The 15554-nt window shown below is 34.4% G+C and overlaps 1 protein-coding gene across 7 annotated transcripts in view; it reads left to right on the top strand.

Moving 5' to 3' along the window:
- The window catches only part of LOC130818754 (histone H3-lysine(4) N-trimethyltransferase ATX1-like), a 33833-nt gene that overhangs the window by 2113 nt on the left and 16166 nt on the right, over nucleotides 1–15554 (top strand). For all 7 annotated transcript variants that reach the window (XR_009043985.1, XR_009043982.1, XR_009043983.1 and 4 more), the window contains exons 5-21: nucleotides 164–287; nucleotides 398–502; nucleotides 3083–3185; nucleotides 3508–3651; nucleotides 4085–4132; nucleotides 5439–5553; nucleotides 5631–5696; nucleotides 5772–5833; nucleotides 5938–5994; nucleotides 7407–7475; nucleotides 7696–7894; nucleotides 8083–8367; nucleotides 10228–10289; nucleotides 10372–10449; nucleotides 10803–10898; nucleotides 11457–11560; nucleotides 11645–11791. Coding sequence is in view for 2 of the 7 variants with exons in the window: in XM_057684951.1 (XP_057540934.1) it covers nucleotides 164–287; nucleotides 398–502; nucleotides 3083–3185; nucleotides 3508–3651; nucleotides 4085–4132; nucleotides 5439–5553; nucleotides 5631–5696; nucleotides 5772–5833; nucleotides 5938–5994; nucleotides 7407–7475; nucleotides 7696–7894; nucleotides 8083–8367; nucleotides 10228–10289; nucleotides 10372–10449; nucleotides 10803–10898; nucleotides 11457–11560; nucleotides 11645–11786 (1859 nt within the window). In the remaining 5 variants the exon portion in view is untranslated. The remainder of the gene's footprint in view (nucleotides 1–163; nucleotides 288–397; nucleotides 503–3082; nucleotides 3186–3507; nucleotides 3652–4084; nucleotides 4133–5438; nucleotides 5554–5630; nucleotides 5697–5771; nucleotides 5834–5937; nucleotides 5995–7406; nucleotides 7476–7695; nucleotides 7895–8082; nucleotides 8368–10227; nucleotides 10290–10371; nucleotides 10450–10802; nucleotides 10899–11456; nucleotides 11561–11644; nucleotides 11792–15554) is intronic.

The raw sequence follows: 15554 nt of genomic DNA, 5'->3' as shown, positions 1-15554 counted from the left end.
AATCTGCCACAAGGTTTTATGAACGCAAGGCTCTTCATCTTACATGCGTTATGCATACAGTAGTGGACAATTGCTGTATATATATGTACATCGTACTAGTATGCTCTCCCATTGATTTTCTCTTTGTAACTAACTGTCTGTGCTAATTTATTGTATTTATAAGGTCATGCTATGTGGCCAGCAGTCATTTTGGATGAATCACTCGTAAGTGACCGCAAAGGATTAAATAAATGCTCAGGACGAAGATCAGTTCCTGTGCAATTCTTTGGAACTCATGATTTTGCAAGGTTGGCTTGTGCTTTTGCTCTTGTGATGTAACTATAGTGTGTACAATGTTCTTGTTATTATTGAGTTGCATATACTGTTTCTGATAGTTTTTTTTTCCTCCTGTATTCAGGGTACAGGTGAAACAAATAGTATCGTTTGTGAAAGGACTTCTTTCTTGTTTCCACTTAAAGTGCAAATCTTCACGTTTTCTTCGGGGCCTGAAAGAAGCAAAAACGTAAGTCCCCCCATGATAGAGAAAACCCTTTTATAGTAGGTGATGACATTTCTTCAAAAGCTTATTATGGTCACTGTTTTTTCTAAAGGGACATGTTCATTCTTGTATCTTATCTGTCTACATTTTGTCAACATAACTTCATTTTGCTATTTGGGATATCGATGTATACATTTCTGTATGAATGTGCCCTAAATGGTGAGTTGATTAGATTTTTTAATGACAGATTTAAGGAAACTATACACATTTGAATTAATGAGTGAGTTTATTGTGCAACACTTTCTTCTCTTGGGTTTTATTGAGTATCTTTGGAGTCTATGTTTGAGACATATTAGTTTACTTACATGCTCAGTTTTGATGGGGCTACCTTTGTATTGTGTATCTATTATGTCTGTTTGGAAAGACATCTCTTTGGATTTAGGGTCAATGGAAAAGTTTAGACCATGGAGAAAAAGCTCTTTTTTATATTTAGGTTCTATGGTGTTTTTTTCCATGATTTGTTGATTTCTTTTTCTTCTTTTGTGATCTCATTAGGTTGATTAAGTTATTTGTCTTTATGGGTTTATGTTTTATTTTATCTCCTAATCATGAACAATATTTTGAGGTACGAGCAAGGTTATTAGGATCGAGATCATTGTTACCTGGAACGACATTCGGTTTGGAACGGGGAACGGGAAAAAGAACACGGAACGCAACCTAGATTGACTCGAAAACGATTGGGTACGAGATACATTATGTATATAATATATATTTGAAAAAACAAAATTAAATTAAAATGATTATTTTGCTTTAAGAAATTATTTTCAAGTGGAATTTTTTTAGATTTCTAGGTTTCATCACGTTTTTTCCTACCTTCTTTTATCTTTTTTATAAATGAAGGCCAAAATACTTTTTAAAACAAGTCTTCTAATTCGGGACATCACCTTGAGCAATATGGGTCGCGTTTCGTGGTGATTGGGAACGGACGTTCCCGAATCACGGAAGATGGCTATGTTCCTCGTAAGTACGAGTACGACAACGACATTCCATCACCGCATTACTGTGACTATTACCACAATCACGATTGAAACCATATTTTTTGCACTACATGCTACCTTGTGTCCTCTTAGCATGCTTATGTTCCTGTTAGATTCCTGTGATATTTAAATAAGCTTGGAGGATAAGTTTTGTGATTTTTGCGTTTAATTGGAACCTCTGGTTCTTGTTTTAGGCATTTGAAAATGTGTTGGTATTCACTCCTTTGTCTGTGCTTTGTTGGTTATCCATTTTTTGCATGGGAGGGGGCAGCCTTTTCCGATAGCATTCTTCTTTTTTTTTTTTTATATAGTGCATCTTCAACATCTGCTTTTGTTTACCATTTATCGAGTCTGGAAGAATTGTCTGAGACGAGAATTTATTGGTGAGATACATTATTTTACATTTATTTCTCTTTATTTATATGGAGATACACATATGAGTTGCTACGGTATCTACTGTTTGAATTTGTTAGTTTGACTTTGAAATGACTGATGAAAGAATACTAGTTTTTGTTAGATTGACAAGATAAATAGAGAGTTGTATAGCCATTTACTTATTTTGTGATTGAGCACCTTCTACACTTCATTGCCTTCTCTATCAAGGGGATATCCTTATTTTGGGGTTTGAGAGGTGTTTTAAATTAGTTATGAAAAAGAAACACTTATTTTGTTTACTATGTCTTGCCAAGATATTTTTTGTGAAGGTATCAATAGCATTTCCTTGATGTTTGTTCTTCATAAAATCTTCCCATTGTCTAGTTTTTTACCATAATGGACCATAATAAAATGACACATTAATTTATGTGCTCTTTTTATTGATGTGAAGAAGATGATGTTTTCTACCAAGGTTCACTCGTAAACAAATTTCTTTGTTATCAGTAACAATCACATTGTCCAAACCCCCACTTTAGGTGAGAGCCATCTAATAGGATTAGGCTAATAGAATGTTGTTGTCTAGCTTTTGACCATCAGGTTTGGTTCTTCCAAGTTTTAATGGCAAGCATCTAGATGATGTCTTTATAGATAGCATGTTTGGCTTGTTATGTTCATATGGACCTTCTTAGGCTTCATCTTGTTTTTTTTCTCTTTTGGCTATAACTTTTATATAGCTTTAGTATGGATCTTATAGATACCATATGACGCGGGCATTAGGTGCTATGAACTATGAAATAGACTTGTGATATTTATCTCAGTTGTGTTTCTTGTTTATATAGCATTTTGGATACCGTCTAAATGCAAATCCTGTGGTGTTAGTTGATGTTTGTGTGCTTGCATTTTCAAGCAAGTTTTGTGTTCCCTATGCTCTATATTGAGAATTCTATTGCATGGTAAATCCAAAATGATAGCAAACGCTTGTGTGTTAAGCTGAAATAAGTTAGTTTGTGCAAAATATTGTTTAGAACTTCATGTCATTCAAATTACTATGTTTTCCTCCCTTTACATTGCATCATATCACAAGTTTCTTCTTATATGCTATCATTTTTTGATTGCCTTTTGGGCCCTTCTGATTGCAGTTTAATAAACTTGTAGTAATCATACTAAGTTTGGAAACTTCTGCTTGTGTCAGGTACTTGAACGAGCAAAAACTTCCCAGAAGCATGGAAAACATGCAGTGTGAATCCAAGGATGTTCAAATTGTTGATTTGGATGAAACTTTAAAGAAGGATGATGTAATAACTGATCCTCTTTTATTAATTTTTGAGCAAATAAATGGGTTATTTAATGTGTTTGTTTGTTGGCTGAGTTCTAATCTTAAACTCGTTATTGTAGAGATGCAAAAAGTAAAATTTTTATGATGAACCTTTTTGCACAGTTGCTGAAATAGATCTCTGCAGAATTTGTACAAAAAAGAGAATATTTCATTGCTTAGATTAAAGATCTATCTAGGATATTGTTTAGTGACTTTGCAAATAAATGTTTTATTTCTTTGCCTTTGTTTCATTTTGGACATGATCTCATGAATGAATAATGATAATTTTATTGTTTTGACAGGATGTGCCAAATTCAAGAGGGCGGTTTAAACCCTCTTCAAACAAATCATTGTTTGAAGGATTACAAAAACTGCCTAATGGTTCTTTGCCTATTAAAATAAATTGGAGAGATCTTGACAGATGCAACGTTTGCCATATGGATGAGGTGACAAATCCCATTCTTTCCTTCTTTTTTTTTTTTTTGTGAAATTCATATTTAATCTTTGATAGCATTGGTCTCTTTTCCCAGTATGCGTGTTCACATAACACTTTTCTCTTTAATAGGAACTTAGTAATCTTATATATATTGTCTTCCATGTGACACATGGCAATTTTACTCATATTGGGAACTCATTCGACACGAGTATGGGTTCAAGTGTCAGTCTTGGCTAGTTTTTTGAATTTTTGTTCAAAATAAATAGTCCTAGTGTGCAACTAATATTTGAGTGTGGCACAGATACCTTAGCAAAAATGAATACTGCGAGTAACATAGATGCCTGATTTGTTTTGAAATTTATTTTATTCATTTGTCATAATATACTCTTTTGGACTATAGTTGTGTCCTTCAATATGATAATCTTCAGTTATGTTCTTTGTAGGAATATGAGAACAACCTATTCCTGCAGTGTGATAAATGCAGAATGATGGTGAGCGCCTACTACATTATTGCTTGTCTTTGGATTTTTCAATTTTTGATATGCCTACCATTTTTATGTTGTTTGCAAGAAGGTTTTTATAGCTCTGGAATAAAACGAGAAGGTAGAATCCTTCGGGGGGTTCTGCCTGATACGATTACTATGCTAGTGTCACTGTTTTCTGCTTTTCGGTTATTCTTAAGATGGTCTGCTTGACCCTGATAAAAAGAAGGTAGAATGATAAATTGAGACTTGAAAGGCAACTGTTCTAAGAAGATTAATTTATGGAGTAGCATTTTTTTTAAAATTACAAGGGTAAGTTTAACATTTTCTGCTAAGTTTTGGTTAATGTCAAGGATAATTTTGTTGATTGCAATGTCTGCTATGTCCTACCCCATCTGTTTCTTCTCTACTACCACTGTTTGGCATGGTGATTACCTCCTATATTACCACTGTTCACCATCTAAGACTGCTATCTATCCCAGTTTGCCACCACGTTTTGTATATAAATCTAGTAAAGACTAATGGAGGCATGGAGCTTTGCCAGCCTTCATTAAGTTAGATCTTTGCAACTTGATGCAAGTTTACCTGATACTCGAGCTTTCCAAAAATTTAACATGAAAATTAGTGAAATGTAAGTGCTGTAAACATCAGATTCGAAGTGTCTGAGATCCTTGTATGAAAAGTAAATTGTGACTGATTTTTTTTTTACAAGAAATAGTCTGTATCTGTCAATAACTGCACATCAGAAAACCTAAATTCATAAATATCTTCATAAATCTAAGGCTCTTTCCTTTTTGTCATTATTATTGAATTTGCTGCTGTTTGGCTTGATCTAGACAAAGCAGGAGAGTATCTTGAATGGAAAAATGAATCTTGTTTTTTGTTTAGTTCATCGGAATCGCTCCAAATATATTTATCTCTTTAGTCCTCGAGGGAGGGAGAGAGAAAAGAGAGGTGGAGATACGATTCTTTTATGGCAGTGATCAATGTTGATCAACGATGGGCGCATAGAGGAGATGATGAAGGTGGGATAGGGTGTAGAGAGATCTTTGCTTTTTCAAAGTTTTGGGAGGGAGCGAGGCTGGCTCACTATATTCAATTTTTTATAGGGAAGGTACTTATTATGTTTAGGTTGTGAACCCTCTCCATTTCTACCCAAATAATTTCTATGATTTACTCCCTGATATCCCTTGCCTTCATTCCCGGCGTATCCTGTTGAAAACCTCTCTTTTTGGCATTTACATTTCTTGTTTCCTTGAGGGATGCCTACTTTTAAAGATTTTATGATTTATGATATAGACTGCTTCTTCTACAGGTTCATGCCAGGTGCTATGGGGAGGAGTCAGTTGATGGTGGCCTTTGGTTGTGTAATCTCTGTCGAGTTGGAGCACCTGAATTTACTCCGCCTTGTCGTCTTTGCCCTGTTTTAGGTACTTATTAGCTGCATTGATGATGGTTAAGTGACATTTATTACGACATATTAATCATGTACCTGATAATCCTGTAGGTGGAGCAATGAAGCCCACAACTGATGGTCACTGGGCTCATCTAGCTTGCGCTATCTGGATTCCTGGTTTGTTTGTCAACTTTGTTTGGTTGCATCTTTGTTTTATTATTTTACTTTTTGACCATTGTAAACATCTTGCAGAAACGTGCTTAGCTGATATCAAAAAGATGGAGCCTATTGACGGTATTAGCAGGATTAATAAGGTATTTGTGTTTGTTTGCACTTGTCTTTTATTAATAATGCCAGATTCTATGGATGGATGTATTGCTCTTTCGCTGCTAACTTTTTTGAACTTCTTTTCATCTAGGATCGGTGGAAGCTTTTATGTAGTATCTGTGGTATTCCGTATGGAGCATGCATCCAGGTAAAGTTTGGCTTCTCATATTTATTGCCTATTCAAAATTATGAGGATTTCCATTTGGTGTAGAAAATTTGATTCTTGCTCATTAGATTTTTTCTTTAATTTAAGAAAGAAAATGACGTACATTTTCTTCTACTTATAAGTTATAACTGTCATAGAAAATTGGAGCCAAGAACAACTCAATGTAATGAAGTTATGTATATATTCTGTTCTTAAGAATTGGTGAGCTGTTTTGTTTTTGAGGTTTTTTCTTGTTTTGGTAAAAGCTGCATCATTTGCTCAATCTTATCTTCATTGAATAAGAAGTTGCCTCTAACAAGTTCATAGAGTCCACTGGCAATTAGCTGCTATCTATCTATGCGGAATGCTTATCTTTAGGAAAAATACAATTGCCAACAGGGTAGATGATCCTAGTGCACAAGTTTAATTTCAATTAGATTTCTTTTGCAGAAGGGGCAAATTAGTAGGTGAAGATTGGGACAAAATAGGATAAAGGGAAGGTTTAAGAGCCAGAAAATGTATATATTATTGTTATCTTAGTTTCAAAAGTTACACGTAGATACGAGGCATGAGGCACAAAGCACAGTGAACACATCAAAGTTTCATAGTTGAGTTGTTGCCCTTGAAGAGCGCTAGCAATGGAGAGGATTTTTTCGATAATTAAAATTTTTCCTTTGGTTCATTATTTGGTCCATAACTATGTATAGAATTGTCCTAAGCATGTTGGATTGTTGATGATCTAACTCAGAGTATTTGAGGTGAATTGAAGAGTTTGAGTCGTAATTTTTTAAAAAAGTAAATTTTTAATTTTTTTATTCAATGTCTGTCGGAGGCTTGGAGCTGATCACGTTTGGTCACATAAGCAATGTGAATATGTGATCATGTGATGAGACTGGTTTGGTCTTGATTGTGGCTGAAGAACTCCTATTAAGCTCTTAGTCAGAGGTTATTGCTGGGTCACTCTGTCACTGATTATATGGCAAGGAAGTGGTAATTTTTGGAACTAATAAAAGGAATACTACTATAGGGAGCATTTTTAGCTAGTTTATGGCATATATTTGTAAAAGATTGATAGGTTTTCTCGAGCAATTGCCCAGCTGAACTTTACATCTGACATTCAGTCTGACTTTTTTTCTTCATGTGATGTTGGGCTTTTGTGAGTGGCACTCTTTGACAACCAGTTTAACTGGGTATTTGTGACTGCTTGAGTATTTTGAAGGAGACTTCTCTTAGTTTCTGTACCCTTGCCTTTTCTATTCAAATTTTTCTATATCCCTTTTAAATCAGGAATCAACAGAATTTTAAATTTACAAGCAATGAGCTACGCTTTGTCAAATCTTGTTATTCTCTTTTTGTCCTGATTACTATATATGTAAATGGAATGTAAATTGAATTTTTTTGCTATTTGATTGCAGTGCTCTAACAACAATTGTTATGTTGCATATCATCCGCTTTGTGCGCGTGTGGCTGGTCTTTGTGTTGAGGTACATCTATTTTCTTAAAATTTGTGGTTGCTTTATGAAGCAGTCATAGGTAGCCTATTCTGGGATTGTTTGTTATATGTTTTCTGTCACAAAATGAAGCTCACTATCACCAAGAAATAAAGGGCAATGTAGCTCATGTCTCTATCACTAATTAATAAAGGAGAATGTAACTCATGTTTTTTTTTTATTGTTTTTTTTGGGTATCTTTATGCTTCTGTAGCTTGAAGATGAAGACAGGCTTCATCTCATTCCTGTAGATGAAGACGAGGAGGATCAGTGTATTCGTTTACTCTCTTTCTGCAAAAGACATAAGCAGCCATCTAAGGATCGTCCAATCGTGGATGAGAAAAATGAAAACAGTTTTTGTGAGGATTTGAGCTACACGCCCCCAAATAATGATTCTGGATGTGCACGCTGCGGTAGGTTTTTCCATATTTTTGAAATATTGTTTTGAAATGTGCCTTGATATTTTGTTTATTGCTCCGTATATTTTGGTATCTACTTTATTGTTTTGGGGATCATTTTTTATTTTAACAAGTTTAGTGTTTATTTCACGCATTTAACCTGCCAAGGTTGTAATTATCGTTACTTTTGGAACTATGAACAGAGCCTTATGATTATTCTGCTAGAAGAGGACGTAAAGAGCCCGAAGTCCTTGCCGCATCATCGGCTAAACGTTTATTTTTGGAGAATAGGCCACACTTGCTTGGTGGGTTCTACCCACACGATTCTGTGGTTCGCAAATCAGTGGAGGACAACACTTGTAATGGTTCTAAGCTCTATTCTGGGATTCAAACTGGATCGTTAAACCAGGAAGCTTTGCCAAGCATACATTCAATGGCTGATAAATATAGATACATGAGGAATACCTTTAGAAGGAGATTAGCATTTGGTAAGGCATGCTGCCAATGCAGTTTCTTTTGAATTATAGTAAAATGATAAAGAGTAAAGGTTGGGAAAAATGTTTAGATGTAACTGTGAGTCATCCAACAAGGTGTCATCAAAGTTTTTGATAATTACATAGTTATTGTGGAAATAAACTTTTCTTTTAAGAGTTGCATTTCAACACAATTGATTTGTTTTCTTTGATGCTTCTTGCAAGTAATGATCTATGCAGTTAATCTTGTAGTCAGATTTTTAAGGTTAGAGAGGTATAAATGTTTTTATCCCATATACTATTGATAGAGAAGAAAAAAGAGGAAAGAAAAAAATATCTTATGACTAGAACATAAAGTAGAAACTTCAACAAACAGTGAATCTTCTACGTTCTTACAGTTAGTTATTTGGGAAGATTAAGGGATAGTATTTCCTGTTTGTTTTGGACAGTTTGACTTTTTTGCTCTCTTTTGCTGGTCAATAATTTTGTTTGTGCTCGTAATATTTTGTCCCAAAAAGCCAGTTATGTGAAGAGTTAACTGCCATATGATACTGTTTTCATTTGATAGAGTATGAAATTGTTTTACGGGTGGGGGTCTTTGCAATGCATGGTTTGTTAGATTGTGTTTGGGTCTCGTCATGATCCATTTATGCCTATTGCCAACAAACGACCATGAACAATAAATCGATATAGTGCTATGCCCTTCATTAAGGAGAAAGAATGGGTGACTTATCACAGGATGAAAAAAAGGGAGGGTATCACTACTGATGACGTGGCACAGGAGGAAGCAACAAACTAAAATCTGTTATAACAGAATTAGAGAATAAAGGATATTTCAGCTGTGCATTCTGTGTTGCTATTGCTAGATCCTTCTAGGTGATGGCACGATAGAAATCTAGCACTATATATAGTAGCAATTAAATTGTAGTTGATATGCAAAAACGTGTAATCAGTACCTTATGGTAGGAGTGACTGACACTCAAAATCAGCTACTGTAATCTTTCTTTGTTCATCTTTCTAATACAATCTTCTTCTTCTTCTTCTTCTTCTTCTTCTTCTACTACTACTACTACTACTAAATTCTCACTTTCTGTCCAAACAACCCAGTCCATAGCATATAGTTGTGTTAGTTTTTGGTTTGGGTTCTTTGGGGCCTGGTCAAAGTAGGGTTTACTAGTGTATGATCTTGTTCTTTTTTGGGTGTGTGTGTGTTTGTGTGTGTGTTTGACCTACTTAGTGCTAATGCTTGAATCAGACTTTTTTTTATTGAGGACCATGGTTTAATTATGTTAGTTTTTGGATACTATTGTTATTTGAATTTAAAAAACTTGTAGCAAATATTTTGTTTGCAAATTTTTGATCGGAAAACTGTGCCTCTGTTGTGCTATGATAGTTTAGTTTTTCCTCTCAATTTGGTAACATTATGATGTCTTATTTATGGCGCTGCGTTGCTGATAGTATCATCTCTCTATCACTTCTCTTTCTCCTCCTATGGTCCTCACCCAAAGTATGGTTTTCACAATTTCATTTCCAATTGTGTTAGTTCTTTGACATGATCTTTTTCTGGTTTCTATCTAATTCTAAAACATAATATAAAAATGCGGTAACGGAACTGTGATGCGGTAACAGGAGTGATACGGTTATTGAAACACCTATATATCGGTCGAATCATAAGATATCTCTTGAATGGACCAAAATATGGTTTTCTTTACACCTTTACAACATGAGAGATATCAATTTGTTTGTTTTGTAAACCTTTACTATGTGGTCGATGCGTCCTTATTATTAACTGTGTTCTAAATTGAAATTTGGAGTGATCTTGAGCTTAAATTTTATTTTTTTAAATGCCATTTGTTTACATTGTTAATTCAACAGGGAAATCTAAAATACATGGATTTGGAATCTTTGCTAAACTGCCACATAAAGCTGGAGACATGGTAAGCGTTTTTCTTTTTTCTGTTATTTTTACAATTGTAAGCGTATTGCAAGAGAATGTACTTACTTTGTTTGTTGATTCAGGTTATAGAATATACCGGTGAACTTGTAAGACAGCCCGTGGCTGATCGAAGAGAACGTCTTATATATAATTCATTAGTGGTAAGTGAAATAGAAAGTTTTTTTTTATTATCTTCTTGAATTTCATTTAAAGTGAAATTGAGTTGTTTATGCTATTCCAATTATCTTTGAAGCTAGTTGGTTATTATCTTAAATGCATCATGGAATACTAGTTGATTTGTCATTGATTTAGAGTGATTGTATCTTTTTCAATTATATTTCCAAGTTTGCATCATCTAAAATAATGTCTTGGTATCAGTTTTCCTAGACTTTGAGTCTATTTAGACAAATTTTTAGTTGCTGTATGCACCCTCACATGTAACTTCTGAAATTCGTGGTGGTGTGAGAGGAGTACGTATAGTTAGATTAGTTAATTTGTTTGATGTCTATTGCAGGGCGCTGGAACCTATATGTTCCGGATAGATGATGAGCGTGTCATTGATGCTACTCGGGCAGGAAGTATTGCTCATTTGATCAACCATTCATGTGAAGTAATTATTCTGTTCTGCTTCTCTCCCATGCTGTATAACTGTTGGCCCTTGGGGCTTTTTCTTATTACTGCGATCATTTCCGATGCGTATACTTATAAATTTCAGTATTACCTTCAGAAACACCACTTGTAGAAGGTTTCTAGGAATTAAATGCAACTAATTTGTTTCTTATATTATTGCTGCATCACTGATGAGCTGATAAGTTTGTTCGCCTTTTTCTGCTGGATCTATCTGGAACTATAAACAAAAGTTTTGGTGATTGTTCTGTTATGTCTAAAATTGATCTGTCAGAAAATAAGTATACACTTGGCTTTCCATCATTTTTTTGCCATCTCAACTTGCTTAGTCTAGGCTTGATTCTGATATATAGTAAAAGAAACATGATTGATACGGCGTGGGAAGAGGAGGTATATAACATTTATTCCCCTTTAGTTTGCTTTTAGATTTGGACTTTGTAAAGGTTAGATTTGTCTTCTTGTGATACCTTTTTGTTTGGAATTTGGAATCAGGCCTTTCCAAGATTGCTTGAGATTGATGTTTACTTTGTATCTTGTGCAGCCAAATTGTTATTCTAGAGTTATAACTGTTTGTGGTGATGAACACATTATGATATTTGCCAAAAGAGATATCAAACAATGGGAAGAACTGACCTATGATTACAGGTCTGACTTGTAAGCCTGTTTTTTTTATTTTGGAAATTATCTCCTTGATTTAGCAGTTGGTAAGCCTGACTCGTCATGGTACAGGTTCTTTTCCATAGATGTAGAACTTTCATGTAGTTGCGGTGCAAAAAGATGTCGTGGAGTAGTAAACGATACGGAAGCTGAAGAGCAGGCTGCTAAGCTGCATGTTAATCGCAGTGAGCTAATTGATTGGAAGGGGGAGTAAGAGCTGTAAGTGAATGCACATACACAATTTCTTTCTTCGCTTTAATGCTTTTTGTTACTGGAATTTCTCTGGATGGTTTCCTTCTCCCCCATTGTTTTTCATTTTCATGGAAGAACCGAGAAAATAAATCTTGCAACCTCTTTAAATTGTAGTTCTTATATAAAGTTCTACATGCTAGGGCAAAAAAAGGAGTTGGGTGGAGAAAGAGGGGGGAGGGGGGACACGCAATGCTGATGTGATTGTGTTTTTGAAATTTTGTTATTTGATTGATTCTTTTTTTGTGGCGTTTGCTTGCACCAATGCTGCTATTTTTTGGTTTGTTGCAATTACATATTGAATGTTACCTAAATTAAGGTGTTTTGTAGTATTATCTTATTTATATTTTTATAAGGAAATGTTGACATCACATTAATAAAATTTTCTGAAACTTGTAGTTGAAAATTTAGATAGTAGTTTGTCGAGGAATTTTTGTATATCATCAGCATGGCTAATCAAACTAGGTCATTGAACTTCTGGTTCATTAATATATTTAACAGATTTCACGACTTTTTCCATTGAAAAATCTTCGATGAAGAGAAAGGAAATAAACATTCCCATTTTTTTGATATTGCTTGGAACTGCAAGACTCCAAAGATTTTGCTAATGCCTAGGTGACTGAAGTCTTGGTATCTTGAGTAGTTAGGTATTACTTGGTCTATGTGTGGGGATAACCTTTGCATTTTGGAATAGAAGTTAAGCATTAAGCGGGTAAGATTGGAATGGGAATATTAACAATAAGATGAATCATCTTTTGTTCAATGTGGTATTATGATACTGCGGGCTGGAGCACTGTTGAAATGCTGTAAATTTCTGTTATTACAGTATGTATCTTATGTAAAATGACATTAGATCTACATGACTGCATATATTAAGGCATCCTTGAATGGCAGAAATGGATAGTCAGTTGCTCAGTTTTGTGAAGAAAATGGAAGAAACTACTTTAGGAATGATCTATGCCTATACATGGGTTGTGAACCTGTCGGCTGTCCGTTGTAGCCTTGTTTAGAATGGCTTGGTTTCAGCTTTCTGAAATGGTCTATCAGTAGTTTGATGTTCAAAATTGCTGAAAATGTTTCAATAAGTTTAAGTATCTTTGTAACTGTAATCTAACTAGTTGGTGGGGCGCGTGCTACACATGCACCCACCCTAAGAAATCATTTTTTACTTGAAATTTAAATTTAAATGTAATAATTGATCATTTACGGTACAAGTAATCAAACTTAAATTGCGAAGCTTTCATTGAAGAATATTTTGCCAACTACAACTTTCAAGTTTAGTCATTTTAAAAATTACAACCTTGAAGTTTATTTTTTTGCGAACTACATCTTCCAAGTTACAAAAGTCGACCCGTCAAATCACCAAATTCTGGTGACTTGTACCCAAAATACCCTTTGACCTTTTCTTTTATCTTTGACCTTAACCCAACTCACTCACAACTAACCCACATTCCAAACCACACCTCTTCACATCCTTCTCACCTCTCCCCTCTCTACCACTACCACCACCACCCTCACCATAATCCCCTACATTATTTTCTCTCTCCTCCATCATTTTCTTTTATCTTCGATACTGCCATTTGGTGGAGCATTTCCTGCTTGAGTGTTGTTCAAACGGTTGTTGTTAAAGCTTTGGCTCTTGGAACGCACCCCATTGTTGTTATATTTTTTTTGTCCAATCTGCTCTTTTTGATTCCCAACTTGCCTCTTAGGACAATAATTAGCTTTATGTCCAGGTTCACCGCCCGCCACATGCATAGCATTTTATTGGCTCGCCTTGACACGTATAGCCAAAGTGATTCTTCTCACATTTCTTCAAATCCAATTCTTTTGGTTACCATTTCTCTATTGGTTTCCATCCATTTTGCCTTGGTTTTGTTAGTCTATTGTTATGGCCTTTTTATCATTGTTCCCACCATTGCTATTGTTATTTCCATAATGAGGTCTTTTGTCATTACCTTGACTCTCTACATTACCTTGGTCTTTCCTCTTGTTCTTTCCTAAAATACCTTCCTTTCTTTTTAAGATTCTCTCCATGTTATTAGCCTTAGAGTAAGCTTTTGCGAGAGTGGATAAGATACTTCCTCCGAACCTAGTTTGTATCTTGAGATAAACCATCCTCAAATTTTTGTGCCTTAGAAACTTCATTAGGGACCATATTTGGACAAAAGTTAGCATTCTCATCGCACTTCTAGGTATATTCTTTGACACTCATAAACTTACCTTGGTTTAATCTATTAAAATCACTGCATTTTTGTCTTCTAATATGTTCAGGAAAGAATCGACCTTTAATAGCAACCTTGAAAGAATTTCTGTCAAAGTTTGGTTGGGTACTTAGAGTTTGTCCCACAGTCTTTCACCATGTATCAATATCCTCACATAAGTAGAATGTAGCTTGGTCAATTTTGTGGATCTCTGTTGTCCCATTTGCAGTGAAAAACTTCTCCATGTCACGAAGCCAATTCTCTAGTTACATAGGATATTTTTCCAATAAAAACTGGAGGCTTTAAAGTAGTAATTTTCTTGGCCATAACTGCTTGTGTAACACCCCATAATTAGGTCGAATTTTGGAAATTACTTTTAAAAAAAGATTAGCCAAATCCTACTCATGGGAGTGTTACCGCCACATTTATTTCTAAGAAAATAAATGTAAGCCTTAACGACTAAGAAATAACTTAATAACATTAAATCAACTAAAAGTTCTTACAACTTAAGAAAGACTTAAACTCGATCTATGTCTATATAAAACTTATGCAACTGAAAGTAAAATTTAAACTGAGACATGACTCTAACCAAAACTATGTTTATAGGTGATCCTCACTCCACGATTTCCACGTAATCAATAACCCGCAAAATAAGAATACAAAAAAACAAGGGAAAAACTCTCAAAATCAGGAAGTTGAGTAATTCCAACTCTATCTCGTAAAACGGTTAAGTTTACAAAGAATAGTTTAAGAAAATAAATTATAATCGAATTGAAAATAATTCTAGAAAATAATATATAGCTGAGTCAAAAATCAATTTCTGAAAACAATATAATATCACATAAACCCATTAATTAATTTGATGGTTAATAATCACAACACATATATCCAATTATTAAACTTCAGGGAACAAGAACGCCAATAGGCCGAAGCTTTACCCCTATACCTATTTCATCAAGAGGTCGTCACCCCGAATATTTCAAGGTTCGCAAAGTAGTCTCAGGTACCCTAGTGTGTACGCCCCTTCTACTTGGATCACAACAAATAGAAGGAAGACCAAACATCGTATCAAGTAACAGAAATAATAACCTGTCGGCAGCTATACTAACCAAAGAGGGCAACTTATTCATCACCCTTATACTTGGATCACAACAAATATAAGAGCTTCATTTCCCTCGTCTTACACTTTATGTGATTTAATATATTTTAATAATTAGTGCGAGTACAGAAACATATAATTAAACATACTTTATTTATTTTACTTAATGATCATAAATTTTCCCAATAAAAATATATCTCAAGAATATCCAACTGAAATCTCATTTGCCAAATCACCATTTTAACATCAATTGGTGGCAACGAGAATTAATATCATAAATATATTTCTTCCAAATTTGATCGCATTTAAAATCCTTACTAAAATAATAACAAAATTTTATCAAAGTAATAATGTTATTAATTAAATAGGTAACAAAATAGTGCTGAATGTAATTTCAAAATTAAATATATCAAATATAATATTATATAAA

The sequence above is a fragment of the Amaranthus tricolor genome, chromosome 7, assembly GCF_026212465.1.
Source record: "Amaranthus tricolor cultivar Red isolate AtriRed21 chromosome 7, ASM2621246v1, whole genome shotgun sequence".
Lineage (NCBI taxonomy): Eukaryota > Viridiplantae > Streptophyta > Magnoliopsida > Caryophyllales > Amaranthaceae > Amaranthus > Amaranthus tricolor.
Note: the sequence above shows the minus strand (reverse complement) of the source record. Positions and strands in the feature narration are given on the sequence as shown.